Consider the following 23,925-nt stretch of genomic DNA (forward strand, 5'->3'; position numbering starts at 1 on the left):
AGTGGCACTATTACTTCCCTTGATCTAGATGCTATACTCCTATTGATGCAGCCCAGAATTGCATTGCCTTTTTTAGCTGCAGTGTCACACTGTTGGCTCATGTCAAGTTTGTGGTCAACCAAGACTCCTAGATCCTTTTCACATGTACTGCTCTCAAGCTAGGTGTCTGACCAAACTGCGGGAGGCAGTGGAAGACAGGAGTGCCTGGCGTGCTCTGGTCCATGGGGTCACAAAGAGTCGGACATGACTAAACGACTAAACTACATACCTGAAGGAGTGTCTCCACCCCCATCGTCCATGGAGGTCCAGCTCCGAGGGCCTTCTGGTGGTTCCCTCATTGCGAGAAGTGAGGTTACAGGGAACCAGGCAGAGGGCCTTCTCGGTGGTGGCACCCTCCCTGTGGAACACCCTTTGGGAGCTGCCAGATGGGCGGAATATAAATATTATTATTATTATTATTTGCACTAGCAGAGGGGAAAAGACTGCAGGGTATTTTTCCGAACCTAAGCCGCGTTGATTCCCAAGGGGATGTTTGGTACACTGTCAATTGCTTGCTGCTGTTAACGTGTGTGTGTGTATGTGTTAGTCATTTGGTGCTGTATAAATATTATAATCAATAAATAAAATGGTGAAATCACTTGTTGCTCAGAAGTATGTTGGCTCAAAAAAAAGTTGGTGCATTCTGAGGAGCTGCACCTCTAAGCCACCAGGGGGCGCTTTACAACTTTGGTTCTCCTGAGCAAGTCAAGAGAGAGAGAGAGAGAGAGAGAGAGAGAGAGAGAGAACACAATTTGATATTATTCACTTCTCTGTGTCTCTCTCTCTCTTCCCACCCTTCCCCGGCCAACTTTTCTCTTCCACCAGCAAAGGCCTTATGATTACGGAATCCCCATGGAAGTTGAGGTCACCTACGTCCAAGACGGCTTCCTCACCAACGACGTTCTCCACGAGATGGTAACTTTGGTCCATCTGAATTTCACATCTGCTCGGGGGAAGAATGGCGGGTTGCGTCACCAAAGCGCCTTTTGTTCCAGACACACAGGGCTACGATGATCTAAAGCGAGGCCTCTTGAAAAACAAAATTTGTAACTGATGGCAAAACAATCCTTACATTCAGAGAGCCCTGCGGACATTCACAATGCAAGCGTTGTGTATGAGCTGGACAGTCAATCTTCAGAGTCCTTTTAGACCAGGCATAGGCAAACTCCGGCCCTCCAGATGTTTGGGACTACAGTTCCCATCATCCCTAACCACTGGTCCTGCTAGCTAGGGATGATGGGAGTTGTAGTCCCAAACATCTGGAAGGCTGGAGTTTGCCTATGCCTGTCTTAGACCCAAGGCTCCTTAGAATTCTTGCCAGATTCCCTTAAGAAGCCCCTGATCGCAGTGTTGTGGGAAAATTTGGGGTTGCCCTTTAGAGCCCAACACTCAGTGTTCCCTACGTCTGTTTATCATTCGGAGAAAAATGAACCGTAGAATTGTAGAGTTGGAAGGGACATCAAGGGTATTGCAACACCCTGCAATGCAGAAAAAGGTAAAGGATCCCTGGACAGTTAAGTCCAATCAAAGGCGACTGTGGGGTTGCGGCGCTCATGTTGCTATCAGGCCGAGGGAGCCGGCGTTTATCCGCAGACAGCTTTCCAGGTCGTGTGGCCAGCAGGACTAAACTGCTTCTGGCGCAACGGGACACCGTGACAGAAACTAGAGCGCACGGAAACGCCGTTTACCTTCCTGCCAGAGTGGTACCTATTTATTTACTTGCGCTGGTGTGCTTTCGAACTGCTAGGTTGTCAGGAGCTGGGATAGAGCAACGGGAGCTCACCCCGTCGCGGGGATTCGAACCACCGACCACCTGATCGGCAAGCCCAAGAGGCTCAGTGGTTTAGATCACAGCGCCACTCGCAGGCGTTTTTATCTGCAGGAAAACCAGTACAGTGGTACCTCGGGTTACAAACACTTTGGGTTACAAACTCCGCTAACTCGGAAGTAGTACCTCAGGTTGAGAACTTTGCCCCAGGATGAGAACGGAAATCACGCGGTGGCAGCGGGAGGCCCCATTAGTGAAAGTGCCCCTCAAGTTGGACTTCCGGAGGCGGCGCGAACGGTAATGGCTGCCCTTTCCTAACCGGGAGAGGGAAGCTCCGCTGGAAAAGGGTCGTCCGCTACGGCGAAGCGGAGACCCACTTTGGAAAACCGCAGGCAGCGGAAGCCTGCGGTCTCGGGACCCGGCGGGCGCCAGGAGCAACCCCCGAAACGTTGAGGGAACCCCGTAAGGGGCTCCGGATCGCAGAGGGGGCAGCGGCGCTGTGGGTCTATGCGCATTCAGCGGAGCGAAGCCGCGCTGCTATTGCCGGTGAGCGCCGACCTTTCTTCCTGCAACACAAGATTCTGAAACGCAACAACCCGTGAGTAACTGAGGATTTCACTAAATTGTGGGACTAAAAATACTAAAATAAGCTGAAAGCGGAGTGACGAGGAAAAGGAAGTCCGTCTTCCGCAGCCATTGACTTTTAAAGCAAAGAGCAGGAGGAGTGGAGGCACAGAGAGAACTTTTGACAGCTCAGATTGAGCACCCGCAGAAATTACTTTCAATCCCCTTAAAGACCGTAAGTAATTGACTTTTGGACTTTTATCAGGACTTATATATCCTCTTCTTTGTGGATTACAACTTTACTTAAGAAGCCCAGGTGTCAGAACTGCCTGAGCAGTAGAACTGTCAGACTGCAAATTTGGATACATTGTATTTAAACTTTGAGGCATTCTGAGGGAGTTCAGAATGGTTACGTTCTTGCACTACGGAACTCCAGTAAGCACAACTTGAAATATTGTGGCAAACTTAAAACCAACTCTGCTAAAACCAACTCTGCTAAAACTACTTTTGTGAAGGTTCCTAAGTATTGTTTCAGATTTTGTATGATTGGAATGGACTCTCCTTCTTAGGACATTTTATGCTCCCCCCAGAGGATTGAGGATTTATAACAAAAATATTGTTTTACTTTCTATTTCCCGGCCCTCTGTTTGACTGCTACCACCTGGGCCGTTGCTTTCTCATGGGAACAACTCAGCTTGACCTTGACTGCTAGATAACTCTGGAATGAGTGGCGCAAAAAGAAAGGGATTAAGAACTAGACAAACAACTCTGACAACCTTAACTGCAGCCTCACAAACACGCAGATCATCTGTGCCTACTCTGCCCTCGGAGGAAAAAGCTACCTCCCTGTCACAGGCAGGGGAGGGTGAAACTGAGGAATTACAACTAGAAGAGATGGCCTCAGGAGGATCTGGCTCTGTATTAGAGAGAATTCTTGAGAAATTGGAGTCTTTGGACAGGAAAGTTGACCAACAAACTGCGAAAATTGACCTTAATACAGAAACTTTAAACAAATTATCTGGGCAAGTTGCACAAAATGCACAAGCAATTGGACAACTGAAGGAGGCTGCAGGTGAAAATCAGAAACTGGCCGAAGAGACCAGCCAAAGAGTGGGAGAGTTGGAAAAAGAAGTAAGGCCGCTCAGCAAGCAGGTTGGGGAACATCAGACCTACCTCTCTATGTTGGAACTTCGGAACAGGGAGACTAACTTAAGGATAAGATCGATACCAGAAGCGGAAGAAGGTAATCTAGCTGAGTTTTTGACCAAAGAATTCTCCAAGTTCTGGGGTCTAGAGGAGGAAGACTTTAAAATTGTGTCAGCCTTCAGACTTGGAAGACTCATAAAGAGAGAGAAGCCCAGAGACTGTTTGATTACGTTGAGATCAAAGGAGGAAAGGGACAAGATTTTGGGCCTGCACTACGGAAGATCCCTGAACATTTTGGACAAAAGAATTGAGATTTTTAAGGACATTCCTAAACAGCTGTTGGACCTTAGATCTGAATATCTGGACTTAGTAAAACTGCTGAGAAGCAACTCAATCATCTTTAGGTGGGACTTTCCTCAAGGATTATCCTTTACCTTTAGAGGGAAGAAGATTAAAATCAGAACTTTGGAAGATAGGGATAAGTTTTTGACTGCCTACGGAGAGGACCTTCATAAAGGACTTGAACTACCCTCAGGGTCTGAACCATCACAGGTACCTGTACCACAGAACCCTGAAGACTCACAGAACAAAACACCATCCCAAGGAAATTAAACAGATTCATCCAGGATGTCTCTGCAACTTTTAAGCTGGAATATAAATGGCTGTAACAGCCCGGAAAAAAGGAAGAAAATCTTTCACATATTAAAAAAGGAGCAACTAGACATTACTTGTTTACAAGAAACACATGTGACTAGGCCCCACAGAAAAATATTGGTAAATAAAAGGTTAGGCCAAGAATTTATATCTTCGGATTCAGTTAAGAAGAGAGGAGTGGTGATATATGCAAAGGAGAGTCTCTCACCAAAATTTCTATTTAAAGATGAACATGGAAGAATTTTGGCAATTGAAATACAGCACCAAGGAGAGAAAATTTTGATATTAGGAATCTACGCTCCAAATGAAGGGAAATCAGAATTCTACAAGAAGTTGCATGAGATTATGCTGGACTATCTGGACTACGATAACATCATCATGATGGGAGATATGAATGGGATCGTCTCAACGAACATGGATAGGTCACAAAGCCAAAAGGTTACTAAAGATGGCAGACTACCAAAGACCTTTTTCGAAATGACAGACAACATGGACTGGATTGACATATGGAGGACAAAGAACCCCTTGGGGAAAGAAGGAACATTTTTCTCTGAAGCCCAACTGACTTGGACAAGAATTGACCAAATATGGATTTCTAGAGGTCTGGCTCCTAAGGTTAGGAAAGTGGAAATCTGCCCAAAGACCTGCTCCGATCATAACGCGTTGAAAATGGACATGACATTATTACCAACCGGCTCCTTTAGATGGAAGATGAATGACAATTTGTTTAGAGATCAGGAGATTATTAAGAAGGCCAAAAAAACAATAAAGGACTATTTTGAGATAAATTTGAACACTGCAGTGGAAAAAAGAACAATCTGGGACGCAAGCAAAGCTGTGATGAGAGGGTTCTTGATACAACAGAACGCCATAAAGAAAAGACTACAAAATGAGAAAAAAGATAAGATTTTGGGGAAAATTAAAGAATTAGAGAAGAAACTAAGAGTAAACCCGAAGTCACAGCCGATCTTGAGAGAAATTAAACTTCATCAGGCACAATATTCTAAACTGATAAATCAGGAAATAGAATGGAAGATTAAATTAATGAAACAAAAAACATTTGAATCGGCTAACAAATGTGGGAAACTGCTGGCTTGGCAGTTGAAGAAGAGACAAAAGTTGAACATAGTAACAAATTTGGAAATCGAAGGAAGATATATTCAGAACCCGGTGGAAATTAGAAAATGCTTCCAGAAATATTTCAAGAAATTATATACTCAAGGGCCACAAAATGAGGAGGAGATTGCAAAATTTTTGGAGAAAAATGGACTTAAAAAACTATCACAAGAAAATAGATCACTCCTGAATAGCAAAATAACACGATTAGAGATAGAACATGCCATTCAGAATATGAAGCTGGGCAAGTCTCCAGGGCCAGATGGCTTGACCTCCAAGTACTATAAGATATTAAGTGACTATTTGATTCAACCACTGATGGAGGTCAGCAATGAAATTATGGAGGGAAAGAAGGCGCCTGAATCGTGGAAGGAAGCTTTCATCACATTGATACCAAAATCAGAAACTGAAAAGACACAACTTAAGAACTACCGTCCCATTTCCCTTTTAAATGTGGATTATAAAATATTTGCTGATGTTTTGGCAGGAAGACTCAAAAGAGTTTTAAATGAGATAATTCATAAAGACCAGGCAGGCTTTCTCCCAGGAAGACACTTGTTTGCTAATACAAGGAATATTATTGACATTTTGGAACTTTTGCAAACAAATATTAACACTAAAGCAGTTTTAATTTTTATAGACGCGGAGAAGGCCTTCGATAACATCTCTTGGAAATTTATGAAGGGGAATTTAAAAGAAATGGGAGTGGGGCGGGGTTTTGAAAATGGGATTGATGCGATTTACTCAGAACAAAAGGCAAAACTGATAGTTAACAATGTGGTTACAGAAGAGTTTAAGATTGAAAAAGGGACACGACAAGGCTGCCCGATTTCCCCCTTGCTGTTTATTTCTGTCCTGGAGGTGCTCTTGAACTTGATTAGAGGGGACCGGTTGGTGCAAGGGATTCAGATCGGAGCGAAACAATATAAACTTAAAGCTTTTGCAGATGACCTTGTCTTGACATTGCAAGAGCCAGAATCTAGCACAAAAAGAGTGTTACAATTGATTCAGGACTTTGGTCGGGTGGCGGGTTTCAAACTAAATAAACAGAAAACTAAGGTGTTGGGAAAAAACTTGACAGATACAGAGTTAGAACGGTTTCAGAGAGAAACAGAATTAAATCTGGTAAAAAGGGTGAAGTACCTAGGGGTAAATATAACAGCAAAAAATTTATGTCTCTTTAAGGATAACTATGATAAATGTTGGTCTGAAATTAAGAGAGACTTGGACAGCTGGACAAATTTGAAGCTCTCTTTGTTAGGCCGAATTGCTGCTATCAAGATGAATGTATTGCCAAAGATGTTGTTTTTGTTTCAAACATTGCAGATTGTAGACAAAACGGAGTGTTTCCGGAAGTGGCAGAGAGATATTTCTAAATTTGTCTGGCAGGGCAAAAAGCCCAGAATTAAGTTCAAGATACTAACTGACGCGAAAGAAAGAGGGGGCTTTGCCCTGCCAGACTTAAGGCTGTACTATGAAGCCGCAGCTTTCTGCTGGCTAAAAGACTGGCTACTTCTAGAAGACACTGATGTCTTAGATTTAGAAGGTTTTAACAATGCATTTGGTTGGCATGCATACTTATGGTATGATAAAGTTAAGATCAATAAGGCCTTTAAGAATCATATTGTCAGGAAAGCAGTGTTTAATGTCTGGACAAAATACAAAGACCTATTGGAAAATAAAACTCCAAGATGGCTATCACCTCTGGAGGCCAAGGCCCGAAAAAGACCCAATATGGAGGCCAAATGGCCGAAATATTGGGAAATAATAGAGAAAGAGGGCAATAATTGGAAATTGCAGAGTTTGGAAAAAATGAAAGACAAAGTGCGAGACTGGTTACACTACGCTCAGATCCAAGAAATTTTTAAAAATGATAAAAAGTTAGGATTCCAGGTGGAGAAATCGAAGTTGGAAACAGAATTGTTAGAACCTAAGACTAAAGTACTCTCAAGAATGTATAACTTGCTGTTGAAATGGAATACACAAGATGAAATGGTTAAGTCGGCCATGATAAAGTGGGCACAGGATATTGGGCATAATATTATGTTCGAGGATTGGGAAAGGTTGTGGACCACGGGGATGAACTTCACGGCATGTAATGCTCTGAAGGAAAATGTAATGAAAATGATATATAGGTGGTACATGACCCCAGTTAAACTTGCCAAAATATGCCATGTGCCAGACAATAAATGTTGGAAATGTAAGGAAAATGAAGGAACATTCTTTCACCTCTGGTGGACTTGTCCCAGGGTGAAGGCCTTCTGGGAAATGATATATAATGAGCTGAAAAAGGTATTTAAGTATACCTTCCTTAAGAAACCAGAGGCCTTCCTCTTGGGCATTGTCGGCCAGATGGTGCCAAAGAAGGATCGAACATTCTTTTTGTACGCAACAGCAGCAGCAAGGATACTTATCGCTAAGAAGTGGAAAACTCAAGATCTACCCACGCTGGAAGAATGGCAGATGCAGCTGATGGACTATATGCAACTGGCAGAGATGACTGGCAGAATTCGAGACCTGGGAGAAGAGAGGGTTGAAGAAGATTGGAGGAAATTTAAGACTTATTTACAAAAATATTGTGATTTGGTGGAAAGTTAAGTAGGATGTTTGATCATAAATAATTGGCCATCACAAAATCGGATTGGAATGGGATGTAAAGCGAGTCTAAGAGAAACAAATTTTCAGAGGACTATATTTAAATAAGCGGTTATAAAATTTGCAAACTAGATGATAAATTGCTTGGAAAAAATTTATGATGATGAAAATGGCAGTGGGAGATGTGAGGAAGTCCAAAGAAGTAATGAAACTCTGTTGAGATAAAAGTAAGGTTGTTTATTGTCTTTGTACTTTATTCTGTAAAAAACCCTAATAAAAATTTTATTAAAAAAAAGAAAGTGCCCCTCAAGTTAATAACGGTTTCGGGTTAAGAACGGACCTCCAGAACGAATTAAGTTTGTAACCCGTGGTACCACTGTAGAAGGAAAGCAAGGGAGATCTTTTCTAGAAAAAGAGGTGCCGGAACTCGCCATGAACTCGCCTTGTTCTCTAAGAATGGGAGTGGCAGCCATCTGAGAGCTGCCAAAACAGAGTCCTGGCCGGAAAACAGGCCCTGTGCACAACACTCCTGTGGTATAGTCCGAATGTGATTCCTGTTCTTTCTTTTCTTTTCTTTTCTTTAAATTATTTTTATTAAGTACAAATTAGAAAACATACATATTTACAACAAAAGAAAATACAAAGGAAAAAGAAAATACATATAACCAAGGGGGGGGGGGGGAAATTAGAGAATACTTTGCCTTTTTTCATATTTACAGTTATTTATACCTCTATAAGGGATGCGGGTGGCGCTGTGGTTTAAACCACTCAGCCTAGGACTTGCTGATCAGCAGGTCGGCGGTTCAAATCCCCGCGATGGGGTGAGCTCCCGTTGCTCGGACCCTGCTCCTGCCAACCTAGCGGTTCGAAAGCACATCAAAGTGCAAGTAGATAAATAGGTACCGCTCTGGTGGGAAAGTAAACAGCATTTCCGTGTGCTGCTCTGGTTCGCCAGAAGCGGCTTAGTCCTGCTGGCCACATGACCCGGAAGCTGTACGCCGGCTCCCTTGGCCAATAAAGCGAGATGAGCACCGCAACCCCAGAGTTGGCCATGACTGGATCTAATGGTCAAGGGTCCCTTTACCTTTATACCTCTATAAAATGCTATTCACAATAAAGGAGAAATGAAAGATATCAGGAAAAAAGAACAAAGAAAAAATAAAGAAGTAAAAGAAAAGGATCATAGGTGAAAATTTTAAAAAGTTGATAACTATTCACTATAGATAGCCGTTTCCCATCTATATTTATATTCAATTGTTCTTTCTTCCTCACAGATGCTGCTGGTGGAGTTTTACAAAGCGGCGCCCGACGTAGTGAAGTTTCAAGAGATGTGGAGCCAGGAGCAGACCTACTTGGATAAACTAAAGGTAATCTTGAGGAAGAGTTGTTCGGCAGTGGAGCGGACCTCCAGAGAAGGTGGTAGATTCTCCTTCCTGGGAGGTTTTCCGGCAGGGGTTGGGTGGGCATTCATTAAACCGGGATTCCTGTGTTGAAGGGAGTTGGACTGGATTACCCTTGGGGGTCCCTTCCGACTCCACAAGTCTCTAGTTATGCATGCTCTGGTGATCTGGACTACTGCAATGCACTCTCCATGGGGCTGCCTTTGAAGGTGACCTGGAAACTGCAGCTAATCCAGAATGTGGCAGCTAGACTGGGGACTGGGAGCGGCTGCCGAGACCACATAACACCGGTCCTGAGAGATGTGCACTGGCTCCCAGTACGTTTCCGAGCACAATTCAAAGGCTTGGTGCTGACCTTGAAAGCCCTAAATGGCCCAGTATCCCTGAAGGAGCGTCTCCACCCCCATCGTTCAGCCCGGACACAGAGGTCCAGCACCGAGGGCCTTCTGGCGGTTCCCTCATTGCAAGAAGTGAACCAGGCAGAGGGTGTTAGATGATTTGTGAAGGATGATTTACTGGTGAAAGTATAGTCCTTTTTGTTGGGGATAATTCAGACTGAAATTCCCAGGTGTCAAAAAAGGTTATTTGTGTACGCCACTACTGCAGCCCATGTTTTGTTGGCCCAAAAATGGAAAACAAGCAAGATCCCAACCAAAGAGGAATGGCAACTTAAACAGATGGAATAATCGCAGCTTGCAGACTTAACATATAGAATAAGAGAACAAGAAGAACATGTTTAGAGAAGATTGGAAAACGTTTATTGAATATTTGGCGGGGGGGGGGAATTGTGTACAGCTGAAAACATTGGCAGCATTAAGAGAAACTCAACAGTGTAAATAAGTTTTGATGGATGCAATAGTGGAATACTGAATGGTTTAGTTTGTGTAAAATATGCAGGGACTTGTGATATGCAAAATGAACCATGGAAAGAGAAGATGGGGAAGTCATTTATACCTTAAGGATGCTTAAATGTGTATTTTAAATTGTAAAACATAAACATTTAATGAGAATTAGAAAGTATCACACAGCGATTTGTGGGTGGGCCGTGCAAGGGAGAAGCCATTTTTTTTTTGGTCTACTTGCATTTAGCAAGCTGCTGAGGCTCACTTTCGGTCCGAGTGCCCTGCCTGTTCGAATGACAAACGCTGCTATCCCCTCCTTGCAGGGCTCATTGGCTTCCAGGACGCCAAAGGACCAAGGTTTCGGACATATCCTGGAACAAGTCTACAGCATACTCAAGCAATACAGCTGAACTCAGGAGGAGGAACCATGTCTTCATGGACCTGTCGGTCGGGGTTAGGGAAAGAAGTTTGGGCGAGAAGTTTCCCACTTTGAAACCCAGTTCTGCCCAATCTTTCTTGGCAGGTAGAGAGGGAAATGGAGACCCTTTGTGTTTGTGTGTGTAAGAAAGGTTTTTCATGAGTTTAAGCGGAGACACCAGACCAGCCAAGAACATGCTTTGATTTGCCTATGCGGAAGCTAGAGAAGCTATCTGTTCCCCTGTACTGGGCTTGGCGTCACGGGACAGAACACACCCATTTCATAGATGGTCGACTGAAGCAACCTGGCTTGCGAGGCCTCAAAAGGACCCCTTGGTAGATCTCGAATTCAATCAAGCAGAGTGTTGTCATAGAATCATAGAGTTGGAAGAGACCCCAAGGGCCATCGAGTCCAACCCCCTGCCAAGCAGGAAACATCATCAGAGCACTCCTGACATATGGTTGTCAAGCCTCTGCTTAAAGACCTCCAAAGAAGGAGACTCCACCACACTCCTTGGCAGCAAATTCCACTGTCAAACAGCTCTTACTGTCAAGTAGTTCTTCCTAATGTTTAGGTGGAATCTTCTTTCTTGTAGTTTGGATCCATTGCTCCGTGTCCGCTTCTCTGGAGCAGCAGAAAACAACCTTTCTCCCTCCTCTATGTGACATCCTTTTATATATTTGAACATGGCTATCATATCACCCCTTCACCTCCTCTTCTCCAGGCTAAACATGCCCAGCTCCCTTAGCCGTTCCTCGTAAGGCATCGTTTCCAGGCCTTTGACCATTTTGGTTGCCCTCCTCTGGACACGTTCCAGTTTGTCAGTGTCCTTCTTGAACTGTGGTGCCCAGAACTGGACACAGTACTCCAGGTGAGGTCTGACCAGAGCAGAATACAGTGGCACTATTACTTCCCTTGATCTAGATGCTATACTCCTATTGAGTCGGCACCGCTGACCTCCTCTTGAGGTTTTCCGAGACAGAATGGAAGTCCACAAGTTTCATCTTATGTTTCGTGCTGTGAAGGGTGGGGAGAATCTTGCCTATGGCCTCCTATGTTTGGGGTGTGTGTGTCTGAGCTGGTAAGAGGGCAGATTAAAAAAAGGGGGCAGTGTGGTGTTGCCTTTCTAAAAAATTTCACGGATCTGTAGAAGCAGCAAAAACTGAGTAAAAAGGCAGCAAAAAAGGACGGAAGCTTACTTTGCGTAAAAGCAGGGTTGCGGAAGGTTGGTGAAAATCTTGCTTTGTCCTAAAGGGTAAAGGGACCCCTGACCATTAGGTCCAGTCGTGGCCGACTCTGGGGTTGTGGCCCTCATCTCGCTTTATTGGCCGAGGGAGCCGGCGTACAGCTTCCGGGTCATGTGGCCAGCATGACTAAGCCGCTTCTGGCGAACCAGAGCAACGCATGGAAACGCTGTTTACCTTCCCGCCGGAGTGGTACCTATTTATCTACTTGCACTCTGACGTGCTTTTGAACAGCTAGGTTGGCAGGAGCAGGGACCGAGCAATGGGAGCTCACCCCGTCGCGGGGATTCGAATCGCCGACCTTCTGATCGGCAAGTCCTAGGCTCTGGTTTAATCCACAGCACCACCCTCATCCTGTGCTTTGTCCTTTCTGTGTTCCTTAAAAGCAGCTGTGCATCTATCTGTTCCTGTGGCTCTCGGGTAGGGAAGCTGTGATGCTCCAGATGTTTTTGGACTCCTGGCAGGAATGACCGGAGCTGGGAATCCCAGCAAACCAGTTCTGACAGCTCTGTAGAACAAGCTGCCCCAGGAGGAGATTTGTGATGTACAGTCCTGCCCTGGCCTCCCTCTGGTCAGCCTCTGCTGGAGATGGGGCAGTTCCGTCCCGGTTTTTGCTGTTGTTGAATGTACAGGCAACTTCCTGCTCACACGTGTTCTGTTTGCCAAGTGGTACCCAGAAATGATGAGCACTTGGTCAACTGGGCTCTCGCTGTCGCTCCGGCTCATGCGAGGGCTTGCTCGGCCAGCTCAGCTTCCCCGTGCAGCGGTAGGCCTTTGCTGAACAGCCTCAACAAGCCTCTGGCTCACGAGTAGACCCTTCCCAGAGCCCAGAGGAGGCTCTGGAGAGGGTCTCTGGACAAGCTGGGCTTTGGCTTCCTTGGCAACTGCTGCTGCGCTACCCCACATGTCGGCTGTTAAGCGGGGAGGCTCAACAAAGCTCTGCTGATCCTCCAGCTCATAAGCAGCCCTCTCCAGGATGGGGAGGGTCTCCTCCCATGCCAGGACGACTCTCCAGGGTGCTCCCCATTTCCTGCAATTTCCCTTATGCATGCAGGAGCCAGGAACGTAAACGGGGAGTCGCCTGTGATTGAATCCTTTAGAATGACAAACCCACGAAAAGCTAGACTACAGCTCTTTCATTTGAAGCTGCTGGTTTGGGTCGTTGCGTTCCATGGCTTTTGGGGCTTTTTAGCTTAGGGGGGAAGCAAGCCAGAGGGTTGCAAAATGATGTGGGGTGCAGAGAAAGTCGATGGGGGGGGGAGATTTTTCTCTCTCCTCCCTCCTTCATAATCCTAGCACTTGGTGACAATGAAGATGAATATTGGAAGATTCAGGAGAGACTAAGGAAAGCAGTTCGGACAGCACATAGATTAGTGATGGCCACCAAGTTGCCAAACTATGAAGGAGGATTTAGATAAATTCTTGAGGAGGTTTCCTCCCCCCCCCCAAGAGAAGTTGGCTACTAGGTGCAAAAAACAAAAAACCAACCCTAAAGTTTTGAATGAATCTGCTGCCTGCAGTTTTCCAAATTCAGCTACCCACATTTCTACAGAAATATGCAATTGAAATTTTTAAAAAAGGGGGGGGGGGGAGAATGACAAGCCCAGAAATGAGGCTTCGGGTACCAAGAGCAACCCCTTGAACCTGGCCCTGTTGGGACTAAGTAAAGGTACCCCTGCCCGTACGGGCCAGTCGTGACCGACTCTAGGGTTGTGCGCTCATCTCGCTCAAGAGGCCGGGAGCCGGCATCGTCCGAAGGCACTTCCGGGTCACGTGGCCAGCATGACGAAGCTGCAACTGGCGAGCCAGCACCAGTGCTGCACACGGAAACGCCGTTTACCTTCCCACTATAAAGCGGTACCTATTTATCTACTTGCACTTAGGGGTGCTTTTGAACTGCTAGGTGGGCAGGAGCTGGGACCGAATGATGGGAGCTCACCCCGCCACGGGGATTCGAACTGCCGACCTTCCAATCGGCAAGCCCTAGGCTCTGTGGTTTCGACCACAGCGCCACCCGTTGGGTGCCACCTGTTGGGACTACAAATCCCATTATGCCTGATGAATGGCTTTGCTGGCCAGCCGGGGAAGATGGGAGTCCATTGACATCCCGCAGCATCCCCATTCCTCTTTTAAATGGTACAAAGGAACGGCGCCAAAATCAAAAGGAGAAACAAAAAACAACAACAGCCCACTGCCTTCAAACATTTAATACTTTTTTATTTCAAGGATACAAGGTTTTTCGTGTGTTTTTTTTATTCCAAAACAGAAGGGGAGAAATAAACCCATTAACAAGAAAAAAATGTGTTTCCCATGCCCACCCCCACATAAAATTGTCCAGAGTAAGTAAAGAGAGAGAGAGAGAGACTTGCTTCACTCCAACGGAAGAAGCGCCAGGAGTTATGCCCTGGCGTGACACTGCTACAGATTAAAAAGCCAGTTATTTACAAAGCCCCTTCCCCAATTTTTTTTTGTTTTGTTTCGCTTGTTCTTCCTGTGGTCCTGGTAAATATTTGGGGTGAGGGAGAAGGGGGGGGGGGGGAGAACGGAAGCCTGGGGTGCAAAACAGCCTTACACACGTCACACAATTGGGTCTGGAACCCCAAAATAGCTTCTTAGTGAATTTAGGGAAGGGCGGGAAGAGAGGTTCTGAAGACATGGACTACCAAACTTTTCACTCCAGCCAGACGATACCTTGGGAGTCACGTCAGGGGGAAAACGTATGACATTATCTTACTATATGAATACGTAGAGGGGGGTGGATATTACAACAATATTTAAACGGGATATTGAAGTTAGGACAGTGAAAGTGGGGAGGGGGAACAACTAAAGCAGCTTGTAGGAGAGGCGATCGCGGACGAAAACCAGCCCTCTCCAAACCCCGACACTCGCTGGACAAGGGAGAGAAATTAACTATGAATAAGTTGGCTGGGATATACCTATATAAATAGAATGTGCACGAGAAATGTCAGGGGAAGGAAAGAGAGAAAGGACAAAGACAAAAGGCTATTTCTGAGAGGGTGGGTGGAGGGTCAGGAAGCCCACCCCCTACAATTCATAGGTACAGGCTGGGTCAGTCCACCACCTTGTCGTGGTCCTCTGCCAACCGCCCCCCCCCCCCCGGGTCGGCACCACGTTTCCTTGGGGCGCACCGGTCCTGGGTGCTTCCTGGTAGCACCAGCTGTGCCAGAGAGTTGGGTCCAGCCCCCTTTTAAATCCCAGCAGAGCCCTCCCTCCATCGCACCCCCCCCCCAAATGATTTGCAATGTTGTTTTGGTGCACTGTGAAAAACAAGATGGCCGTGCGAGTAAGCCTTGCCAAGGCCCCCTGGCAAAATAGAGGGGGTTCCAAAGAGAGAGTCCTTTTGCGCATTTAAACCCAGAGCCTTCCCCCCCCCCTATGTGGAAAGCCAGAGCAATGGCCTTCTGTCCACCTGCCCGGAACGCCATGGATGAATGTGTGTGAAATCCCGAGAGCCCTTTGAGTGGTTGGGATTGGAAAGACGAAGGGCATAGCTGCCTCTGCCGACCCCCCCCCCCCCCGCGAAGAAACGAAGGATTGTGGGGGAAGGAGCAGATTGCAGAACCGTAAATGCACCGTAAATGTGTTTAGTACCACTGCCCCGCAGTGGGAGAACATGAAGACATTAGGAAGACAGGGAAGGGTGTCAGCAACGGAATTACGGACGAGTGTTTGCAAAGCTGGGAGAAGTTGGCCCAACTATTGCTTTTCGCTGCAGAACTGGGGGGCAGGGGAGTTTGGGGGCTGAGGAGCACGGAAGCCATACGTCCTCTCTGTTGCTGGACGGGAACGCCAAGTGGAACGTTATATATTTGGGAGGGGAGTGTAGGAAGACAATCACGGCAGATGCCTTGTTTGAGGGCTGAGTGTGCCTGCCCCTTCCCACCCAAGGGGGGCTTGCGTCCTTCACAAGGCCATGGTCCAATGCCGTACCTCGCACAACAAAACAAAAATTGAACTGCAGCAGTGTTGCCTGGCTTCGTGCCTCTGATATATTTTGCAGAACGGGCTTTCAGCACCAAACTGCAGACTTATCTGCTCCTTATTGGGAGGGAAGGGGTTTTTGAACGGTATATGGAGAAAATCTCCCCGCATGTAGAAAGCTTGTGCGTCAGGGAGGGGGGAAAGGTAAGCATCTGGGAACTCTGCCCCAGGGTGCCCTTTGGTAAAGATGCCCCCCCCCCCAATATCTCCCCTCTAAGTGAAGCCTCCTGGGCTTCTCTGCATCCACTGCTACGCTGGTTCATATGTGAGTGATTCTTAGGGAAGACCCAAGGCGACGGCTCAGTTTTGGGATCGTGGACTCGCAGGAACACAAACCCTGGCACTATAAACGATAACCGGGGGCCGTTTGAGGCAGTGGGCTGGCGTTTGGGCCTCACTTTCTCCCATTCTGACTCCCCCCGAAGGAATTTTTCTGTAAGACTGTCGCACCTTTCATGCAGGGGTAGCTAAACACGGGTGCCGCCCAGATGTTTCTGAACTCCCGACTCGTCACTGCTGGCCTGATGGGAGGTGGAGACCAGCAACATCTGCAAGGCACCCCCCTTGCCTTACAGTCCGGAAACTGAGGCAGTGCAGCTAAGGAGGCACACTAGAAAACGCATTCTGGGACACCTGGCCCCCACAACTCTTTGGCCAGATGGGCTAGAGGACTTCTGAAAACCTTCCTAGAGGGAATCGACGGAGCCTGGAAGCCAGAGGACTACAAAAGGGAGAGGCATATTTTGGAGACATCGGCTTGGAATAAAGGGATGGGGATGTACTCTGGAAGAGTACAAATCGCTCCCCTCCTCTCTTTCCGAACTGGAACCCAGCGTTCGAGAGGAAGCAGGGGACAGGCACATAGAGAGGGGACAGAAAACGCACGGAGGGCAGTGTGCTTAGAAGGTCCTGCAACTGGGTCTGAGGCAAGAGGAAGCCTGGTCCGTTGCGGCGGTAAGGCGAGGTTTTTCGCAGAAGACCTGCTGGCTTCCCCGGAGGCTGTTCCCACACTTTTGAAATTGAGCCAGTCTGGTCCCTTAAAAACTTGTTGCCAGGGGGGGGACGGTGACCCCCTCCCCAGCAATGAACATGGGGAAAAACTGGTGCAATGTCAGGCAATCGGAGAACAGAGACAGCGAAGCTCAGCTGGCCAGCTGTGGCCAAGTTCTTTGGGGAGCTGGAGAAAAGGCTATGCTTTTGGGACTTGCACACTCTTTTCAGAAAACCATGAAAGGGGGGAACATGCCTTTAAACCAACACCGTCCAGTGTTAGTGCACGGGTTACGTGCCCAATTTTTGCTCCAAACCAAGCGGGGGGGGGGGGGAGAAGAGAAACCCTGAGATGACTTAAAAAGGAGTTTTAAATTTTGAAAGGGATCAGACGTGTTTCTAATGGTGCAAGTGCCCCGGGTATTAGGAGGAAAGGAGAAGATCTCTGGTAGTGTTTAACACGAGCCAGGCCCACAACAAAAGGCTATGACTTCTCATCTCGTTGAGCTGCTTTGTGCTTCTAAGACACACACACACACAAACACACACACGCTGCCGCAGAGGGCTGTTCCCCAGGCCAGCCTGGTGACTTCTGCAATTGCGCAAGGAAGACGACTCGGACAATCGCAGCTGCCTGCCACCCCCTACAATGGGGCTGTGGGCAGTGTGTGCTTCGCCCGGGGTGGAGAGACAAAAACAAAACAAAACGCAACCAAGGCAGGGCCGTTAAGGAGAGCCCAGATCGCAAACCAAAACCGGAAGGCCGAAGCGTGCAAAGAACAGGGCCCGGAAAAGAACGGGCAGGTGGGCAGGAGAGAGAGAGAGACAGGAGGGTCAGTTTGTGCATTGCTCCAGTCAAACAACTTAGCTCCCACCACCTCCGCCAGGCTGGGCTACGGATAGGAGCACAGTTCCCCCCCCAAAAAAAAACACACACACGTTCCTGCTTGCTGGACGGGGGATTAGTGTTGGGTATATATACCACATGGAATGTAAGTTCGAGGGGTGGGGAGGAGGAGTGCGCCCTCAGCCTCTCTCTTTTTCGCCCCCCTGTCGGTGTGCAAAGGTGGACGGGAGGCCGCGGAGAGAAGGGGCGGGAGAGGGAGGAAGAGGAAGAATGGAAGCGGTCGGCTTGAGAGCGGAGGGGTGTTTGGGTGTGTCCCCCTTCACTGAGGTAGCGGGACCAGAACTTCCACGTAGTTGAGGGGGAAGAAGCCCGACTGGCCGTTGATCATGCCCTCGTACCAGTTCTCATCGATCTGGTTGGTCAGAGTGATGATGTCACCCTCCTTGAAGCCCAGCTCGCCGTCGTTCTCCGGCTCGAAGTCGTACAATGCCTTGCAACACGGTTGGTCCAAATGAGGGGCTGGAGAATTCAAAGGGGAGCGGGGGGGGGAGGGTATTAGTTAGGGCAGGGGCATTGCCTCTCCGCTTACCACCACCCAATGCATCATGCACGACAAGCGCCACCACTGCCTCCTCCTTCCCTAAACCGGGAAATCCTACGGCTCCGGATGTCCGGATCTAGATTCAACCTGCGCTTCTCCTACAAAGCTACCGTATTTTTCGCTCCATAGGACGCACTTTTTCCCTCTTAAAAACTAAGGGGGAAAGTCTGTGCGTCCTATGGAGCGAATGCAGGCAGGAAAAGCCCCCAAGAGCTTCGCACGGCTCTTGCGGGCTTTTCCCCAGGAGGGAGAAGGGACTGACGTGGCAGCCTGTCCGCTGCTCTTTGGGGCTGGGGAGGGGGGAAATATTTCCCCCCGCTAAAAACTAGGTGCGTCTTGTGGTCCGGTGCGTCCTATGGAGCGAAAAATACAGTTAGCTAGTTCCCAGAAATGGCTATGAAGGCTTTCCTCTTTGGCTTCCTATTGTTCGCCTAAGTGTTAAAGGAATAAAAATAGAACCATCGCCACGGCCCTTTAGGCAATTTGTGGGTAAAACAAGCCAATGAGAGCTGGTGCTGGGGGAGTGGGAATGCCGATGGAGAGCCGAAACACAGGAAGGCAGCACAGTTTGGTGAACAGGACCGTAGGGAGTGAGTCAGGCCACTGGGCCCATCGAGCTCACAAGGAGCGACAGCTGCTCTCTCAAGAGATTCAGTCTTTCCCCAGTTCTGCAGGCAGCCGGTGGGGATCAAACCTGCGACACTCTGCATACAAGGCTCTAACCGTGGCGTTATAGCCTTTCCCCATAACTTCTGGGGAAACACTGGGTTCAAAAACACTGCACCCTAGATTTTGAGCCTGGTTCAAAAGTAACCCTGGCTCATTCCGAACCAGGGTTTGCTAACTGTTCCAGAATGAGGCAGGAACTTGGGGACAGAGGACTCAGCTTTCCACCAGGGTTTCCTAAAGTCGGGTCTTCAGCTGTTTTTAGACTACAACTCCCATCACCCCTAGCTAGCAGGACCAGTGGTCAGGGATGATGGGAATTGTAGTTCAAAGAAACCAGCCAACTTTGGGAAACACTGAGCTTGACTCATAGGCCTTCTGACTCGCCTACTCTGGCTGGCAGCCGTTTCTCCAGGGTTTCATATGCCTCCCCATCGAACCTGCTACCTGATCCCTTTAGTTTGAAATTCTGGGGCTTTCTGCATGCAGGAAAAGCAAGAAGGTGGTCTCAGATAGGCTAGCCGCGCCGCCCTGGTTTCTGTTTTCTTTCATGACCATGAGGACTACGAACTTGGGTTTGCAAAACGAGCTCTGCAACTGGCCCCGAAATCCCTGCATGCAGAGAGTGACTTGCGAAGACTCAAAAGTGCACAGCCCCAAATTAAGAGAGTGTGTTTTAGAGGCGGGAAATCGTATTAGCCTCAGGACAGGAATGCCAGCAACAGATTAGGCAGCGGATGGAGGAAGGAAGCAGGAAGGAAAGATGGGGAACAGGCCGTGCAAGGGATGTGGAGTGCGGGGCGGGGGGGAGAGAGGAGGAAGGGGAGAGGAGCGGTGTCAAAGCAGGGGAGGGAACTCACAAAAAATCCTGCTGGGGGTCCGCGATGGTTTTTCGGATCGGAAAGAGGAGGAAGCTGCTCCCAGAAATGGAAACAAACAAAAACACAGACATGCTTACAAAACGTTTAATGCAAAACACCCAAAAATGTGAGGCGCGGGAAACAAATTGGGGGGTGGGTGTTGCAGGATGGTGGAAGGTCTGTTAGTGAGGAGGCGCTTGGGTCAGCCATGGAAGCGGGAGATTAGGGGACGTGCAACCTGCTTTTGCTATCCCCCCCCCCAAGCTGAGGACACGATGCAGAGAGAGGGGGAACCCTTGCACGGATCCTGATACGGAAACTACAACTAATCCAGAATGCGGCAGCTAGAATGGGGACTGGGAGTGGCTGCCGAGACCACATAACACCGGTCTTGAAAGACCTACATTGGCTGCCAGTACGTTTCCGAGCACAATTCAAAGTGTTGGTGCTGACCTTGAAAGCCCTAAACGGCCTCGGCCTAGTATACCTGAAGGAGCGTCTCCACCCCCATCATTCACTGAGGTTCAGCTCCGAGGGCATTTTGGCAGTTCCCTCATTGCGAGAAGTGAGGTTACAGGGAACCAGGCAGAGGGCCTTCTTGGTGGTGGCGCCTGCCCTATGGAATGCCCTCCCACCAGATGTCAAAGAGATAAACAACTACCTGACATTCAGAAGGCAGCCCTGTTCAGGGAAGTTTTTAATGTGTGACATCCTAAGTGTATTTTTGGTCTTTGTGGAAGCCACCCAGATTGGCTGGGGAAACCCAGCCAGATGGGCAGGGTACAAATAATAAATTATTATTATTATTATACATGCCCAGAGTTGCCGCAGGGGGCAAGTCACCTTTCTCTCTCCTGCCTCTCATTGTTCCAGGTCACCCAGGGCAGCCCCGAAGGGGAAGCTCTCCCCGGTCACGGGAACCAGGCACTTTTCGCGTCCATTCAAAGCCACGGCAACATTCACGAGGCGGCCCTTTTTGAACCCTGCCGCAATCCGTAGTGCTGCCTGCCGCCGCCAAATTTGGCTTTTTTGTGGTGCGTTTCACAGCTTTTTTATTTTTCCACATTGTCTGCTCTTTTTATTTGGGGGGGGGGACACAGCCCCTGTTTAGTAGCTCTGGGGAGGCGTTACTTTTTGTTTGCCTCTACTTTCGATTATACATTTTTATTTTAAATAGGAAAAATAGCAATATAGCAGAAGAAGGAGAACACCTTAGTGTCTGACCAGAGTGGTGCATGCTTTGGTTATCTCCTGCTTGGACTACTGAAATGCGCTCTACGTGGGGCTGCCTTTGAAGGTGACCTGGAAACTGCAATTAATCCAGAATGCGGCTGCCAGACTGGTGACTGGGACTGGCCGCCGGGACCACATAACACGAGCCCTAAGAGATCTGCATTGGCTCCCAGGACGTTTCCGAGCACAATTCAAAGTGTTGGTGCTGACCTTTAAAGCCCTAAACAGCCTCGGTCCCATATAACTGAAGGAGCGGCTCTGCTCCCAGCGTTCAGCCCGGACACTGAGGTCCAGTTCCGAGGGCCTTCTGGCGGTTCCCTCATTGCGAGAAGTGAGGTTACAGGGAACCAGGCAGAGGGCCTTCTCGGTAGTGGTGCCTGCCCTGTGGAACGCCCTTCCAGCAGATGTGAAGGAAATAAGCAGCTATCTTCTCTTTAAAAGACATCTGAAGGCAGCCCTGTTTAGGGAAGTTTTTAATATTTAATGTTGTATTGTTTTTAACACTTGATTGGGAGCCACCCAGAGTGGCTGGGGAGGCTCAGCCAGATGGGCGGGGTATAAATAATAAATTGTTATTGCTATTATTATTAAGCCATCAAAATAATCCTGCGCAAACCCTCCCCCCCCCCGAGCATTCAGAATGTTACAAGCTGCTGTGTTGAAAAATAAAGTATACTGTACTTTTCTGTGTATAAGACTAGGTTTTTTTTAAACTTTGAAATAAGGTTAAAAATCTGGGGGGTGGGGGTGGCGTCTTATACACGGATAGTGCATATGCCCATTTTCTAAATTTGGGGTCCCCAAATGTAGGGGGCATCTTATACACGGAAAAATACGGCACTTTAGAAGACTTAAGAAAACTTTTTAAAACACACACACAAATGGTTTAATTTACTTCCCTCTGCCCCCAGTGATGGTCTTTAACCTTCCAAAGCCCAAAGAGTCTTAAAAAGCAACAACAACGTGTAAGAGAATGAACTTGAAGGTGTGAACTAGAAACTGTTCAAAGTTCAACCCCCAAGGTGAACTTAGTTCACACACCATCCAGCAATTCTGGGAACTGTTCGTTAGGCGCAAGCAGAAGGTTTTTCTGAACTGCGAAAATTTTGGAACTAGCTCATTCCAAACACCGGTTGGTCAACAACTTGCCTTGACTACGCTGGGCCATCGTGGCCGGGGCTGATGGGAGGGCTAGCTCATTCATTACAGAGTTGCAAGGGGTCTCAGAAGGTCATCCATTCCAACCCCCCCTTCTGCAATTCAGGAATCACAATCCAAGCACTCCGTGCTACAATGCGTCTTGACACTGCAACCGCTGGAGAACTGATCTCACCCCCAGGTGTCCCGTTCAAATCTACAGTGGTGCCTCGCAAGATGAAAATAATCCGTTCCGCGAGTCTCTTCGCCTAGCGGTTTTTTCGTCTTGCGAAGCAACCCTATTAGCGGCTTAGCGCTATTAGTGGTTTAGCGGCTATTAAAGGCTTAGCGGCTAAAAGGCTATTAGCGGCTTAGAAAAAGGGGGGGAAAGGGGAAAAAATCACAAGCAAGCCCATAGGGAAATTCGTCTTGCGAAGCGCATCGAAAAACGGAAAACCCTTTCGTCTAGCGGGTTTTTCGTCTTGCGAGGCATTCGTCTTGCGGGGCACCACTGTACTCTCCAGGCCCTCGGGTGAGATGCTGCCTTCTCTGTGCAGCAGAAAACTCAGACTAGACTTAAAGTGGAATACAACCCATTGTGTACTTAAACAGGGTTGCCAGATATCAGAAAGTGAAAATCCGGATGTTGAGCTCTTTTGGCAAAAACAGAGGCGGCTACTTTGGCCCCGCCCTTACCTGAGACTTTGGGGGCGGGGTTGCAGGAAAAGCCGCCGTTGGATTGGTCGCTCTCTCCAAACTCGTAGGACTCCCTCGGTTTCGGCTTGTATTCTCGCTTGGGGCGCGAGGAAGTGTCCCTCACTCTGGGTGCAGGAGGAAGAAGATTTGCCATGAGGAGCGAGATTAAAGCAAGTTTCAAATACAGTTGTACCTTGGAAATCAAACGGAATCCGTTCCGGAAGTCCATTCAACTTCCAAAACGTCTGGAAACCAAAGCGCAGCTTCCGATTGGCTGCAGGAAGCACGTTCGGCTTCCAAAAATAGTTCGCAAACTGGAACAGTCACTTCCGGGTTTGTGGCATTCGGGAGCCAAAACGTTTGAGAACAAAGCTGTTTGAAAACCAAGGTATGACTGTATTGCGATCGATGAAAAAGACTCCCCCCGCCCCATTTTTTTTTAAAAAAATACTCACTTATTATTTTTTAAAAACAAATGATTATAAACACAACCAACAGCCAATACCACATTTAAACGCACGTTTTAAAAGAGTAAAGTCAAGGAAATCTACAGCTGGTCAATGGGAGATGGTTTTATTCATTTCTATCTATTTCTTGCCAACAAAGGTCCGTAGAGTAAAAGCTATGGTTTTCCCAGTAGTGATGTATGGAAGTGAGAGCTGGACCATCAAGAAGGCTGATCGCCGAAGAATGGATGCATTTGAATTCTGGTGCTGGAGGAGACTCTTGAGGGTCCCATGGACTGCAAGAAGATCAAACTGATCTATGCTGAAGACAATCAGCCCTGAGTGCTCACTGGAAGGACAGATTGTGAAGCTGAGGCTCCAGTACTTTGGCCACCTCATGAGAAGAGAAGACTCCCTGGAAAAGACCCTGATGTTGGGGAAGATGGAGGGCACAAGAAGAAGGGGACGACGAAGGACGAGATGGTGGGACAGTGTCCTCGAAGCTACCAGGATGAGTTTGACCAAACTGCGGGAGGCAGTGGAAGACAGGAGGGCCTGGCGTGCTCTGGTCCAGGGGGTCACGAAGTGGAGGACATGACTAAACGACTAAACCACAAACAACAACAACCCCTCCTTTTTCTCCATGGAGCTCACGGTGGCT

General features: G+C 47.9%; 2 protein-coding genes across 4 annotated transcripts in view; one reads left to right on the forward strand and one right to left on the reverse strand.

Annotated features, from left to right (window-relative positions):
* Positions 1–771: 771 nt before the first annotated feature.
* LOC310835859 (MPN domain-containing protein-like) lies at positions 772–13,386 on the forward strand. Of its 2 annotated transcripts, XR_014559751.1 has the most exons (4): positions 772–954; positions 9,157–9,249; positions 10,448–10,903; positions 11,467–13,386. XR_014559751.1 is itself a non-coding variant. In XM_083720846.1 (3 exons), exons 1-3 carry the CDS (start codon positions 892–894, stop codon positions 10,532–10,534), a joined length of 243 nt encoding a protein of 80 aa, XP_083576972.1. In that variant the 5' UTR covers positions 772–891; the 3' UTR covers positions 10,535–10,904. The 2 variants fall into 2 exon arrangements, 1 of the variants encoding a protein (XP_083576972.1); XM_083720846.1 differs by lacking the exon at positions 11,467–13,386 and having other exon boundaries at positions 10,448–10,904.
* A 600-nt stretch (positions 13,387–13,986) lies between these two features.
* SH3GL1 (SH3 domain containing GRB2 like 1, endophilin A2) overlaps positions 13,987–23,925 on the reverse strand; it is a 63,229-nt gene continuing 53,290 nt past the window's right edge. The window contains exons 8-10 of one of the 2 annotated variants that reach the window (XM_083720646.1): positions 22,819–22,943; positions 19,753–19,806; positions 13,987–18,144 (exon numbers count right to left, since the gene is read on the reverse strand). In XM_083720646.1, coding sequence (XP_083576772.1) covers positions 17,945–18,144; positions 19,753–19,806; positions 22,819–22,943 — 379 coding nt within the window. In that variant the 3' untranslated portion in view covers positions 13,987–17,944. The remainder of the gene's footprint in view (positions 18,145–19,752; positions 19,807–22,818; positions 22,944–23,925) is intronic. The other variant, XM_083720647.1, reaches the window with a different exon arrangement.

Source organism: Podarcis gaigeae (assembly GCF_964106915.1).
Source record: "Podarcis gaigeae genome assembly, chromosome: 18".
Lineage (NCBI taxonomy): Eukaryota > Metazoa > Chordata > Lepidosauria > Squamata > Lacertidae > Podarcis > Podarcis gaigeae.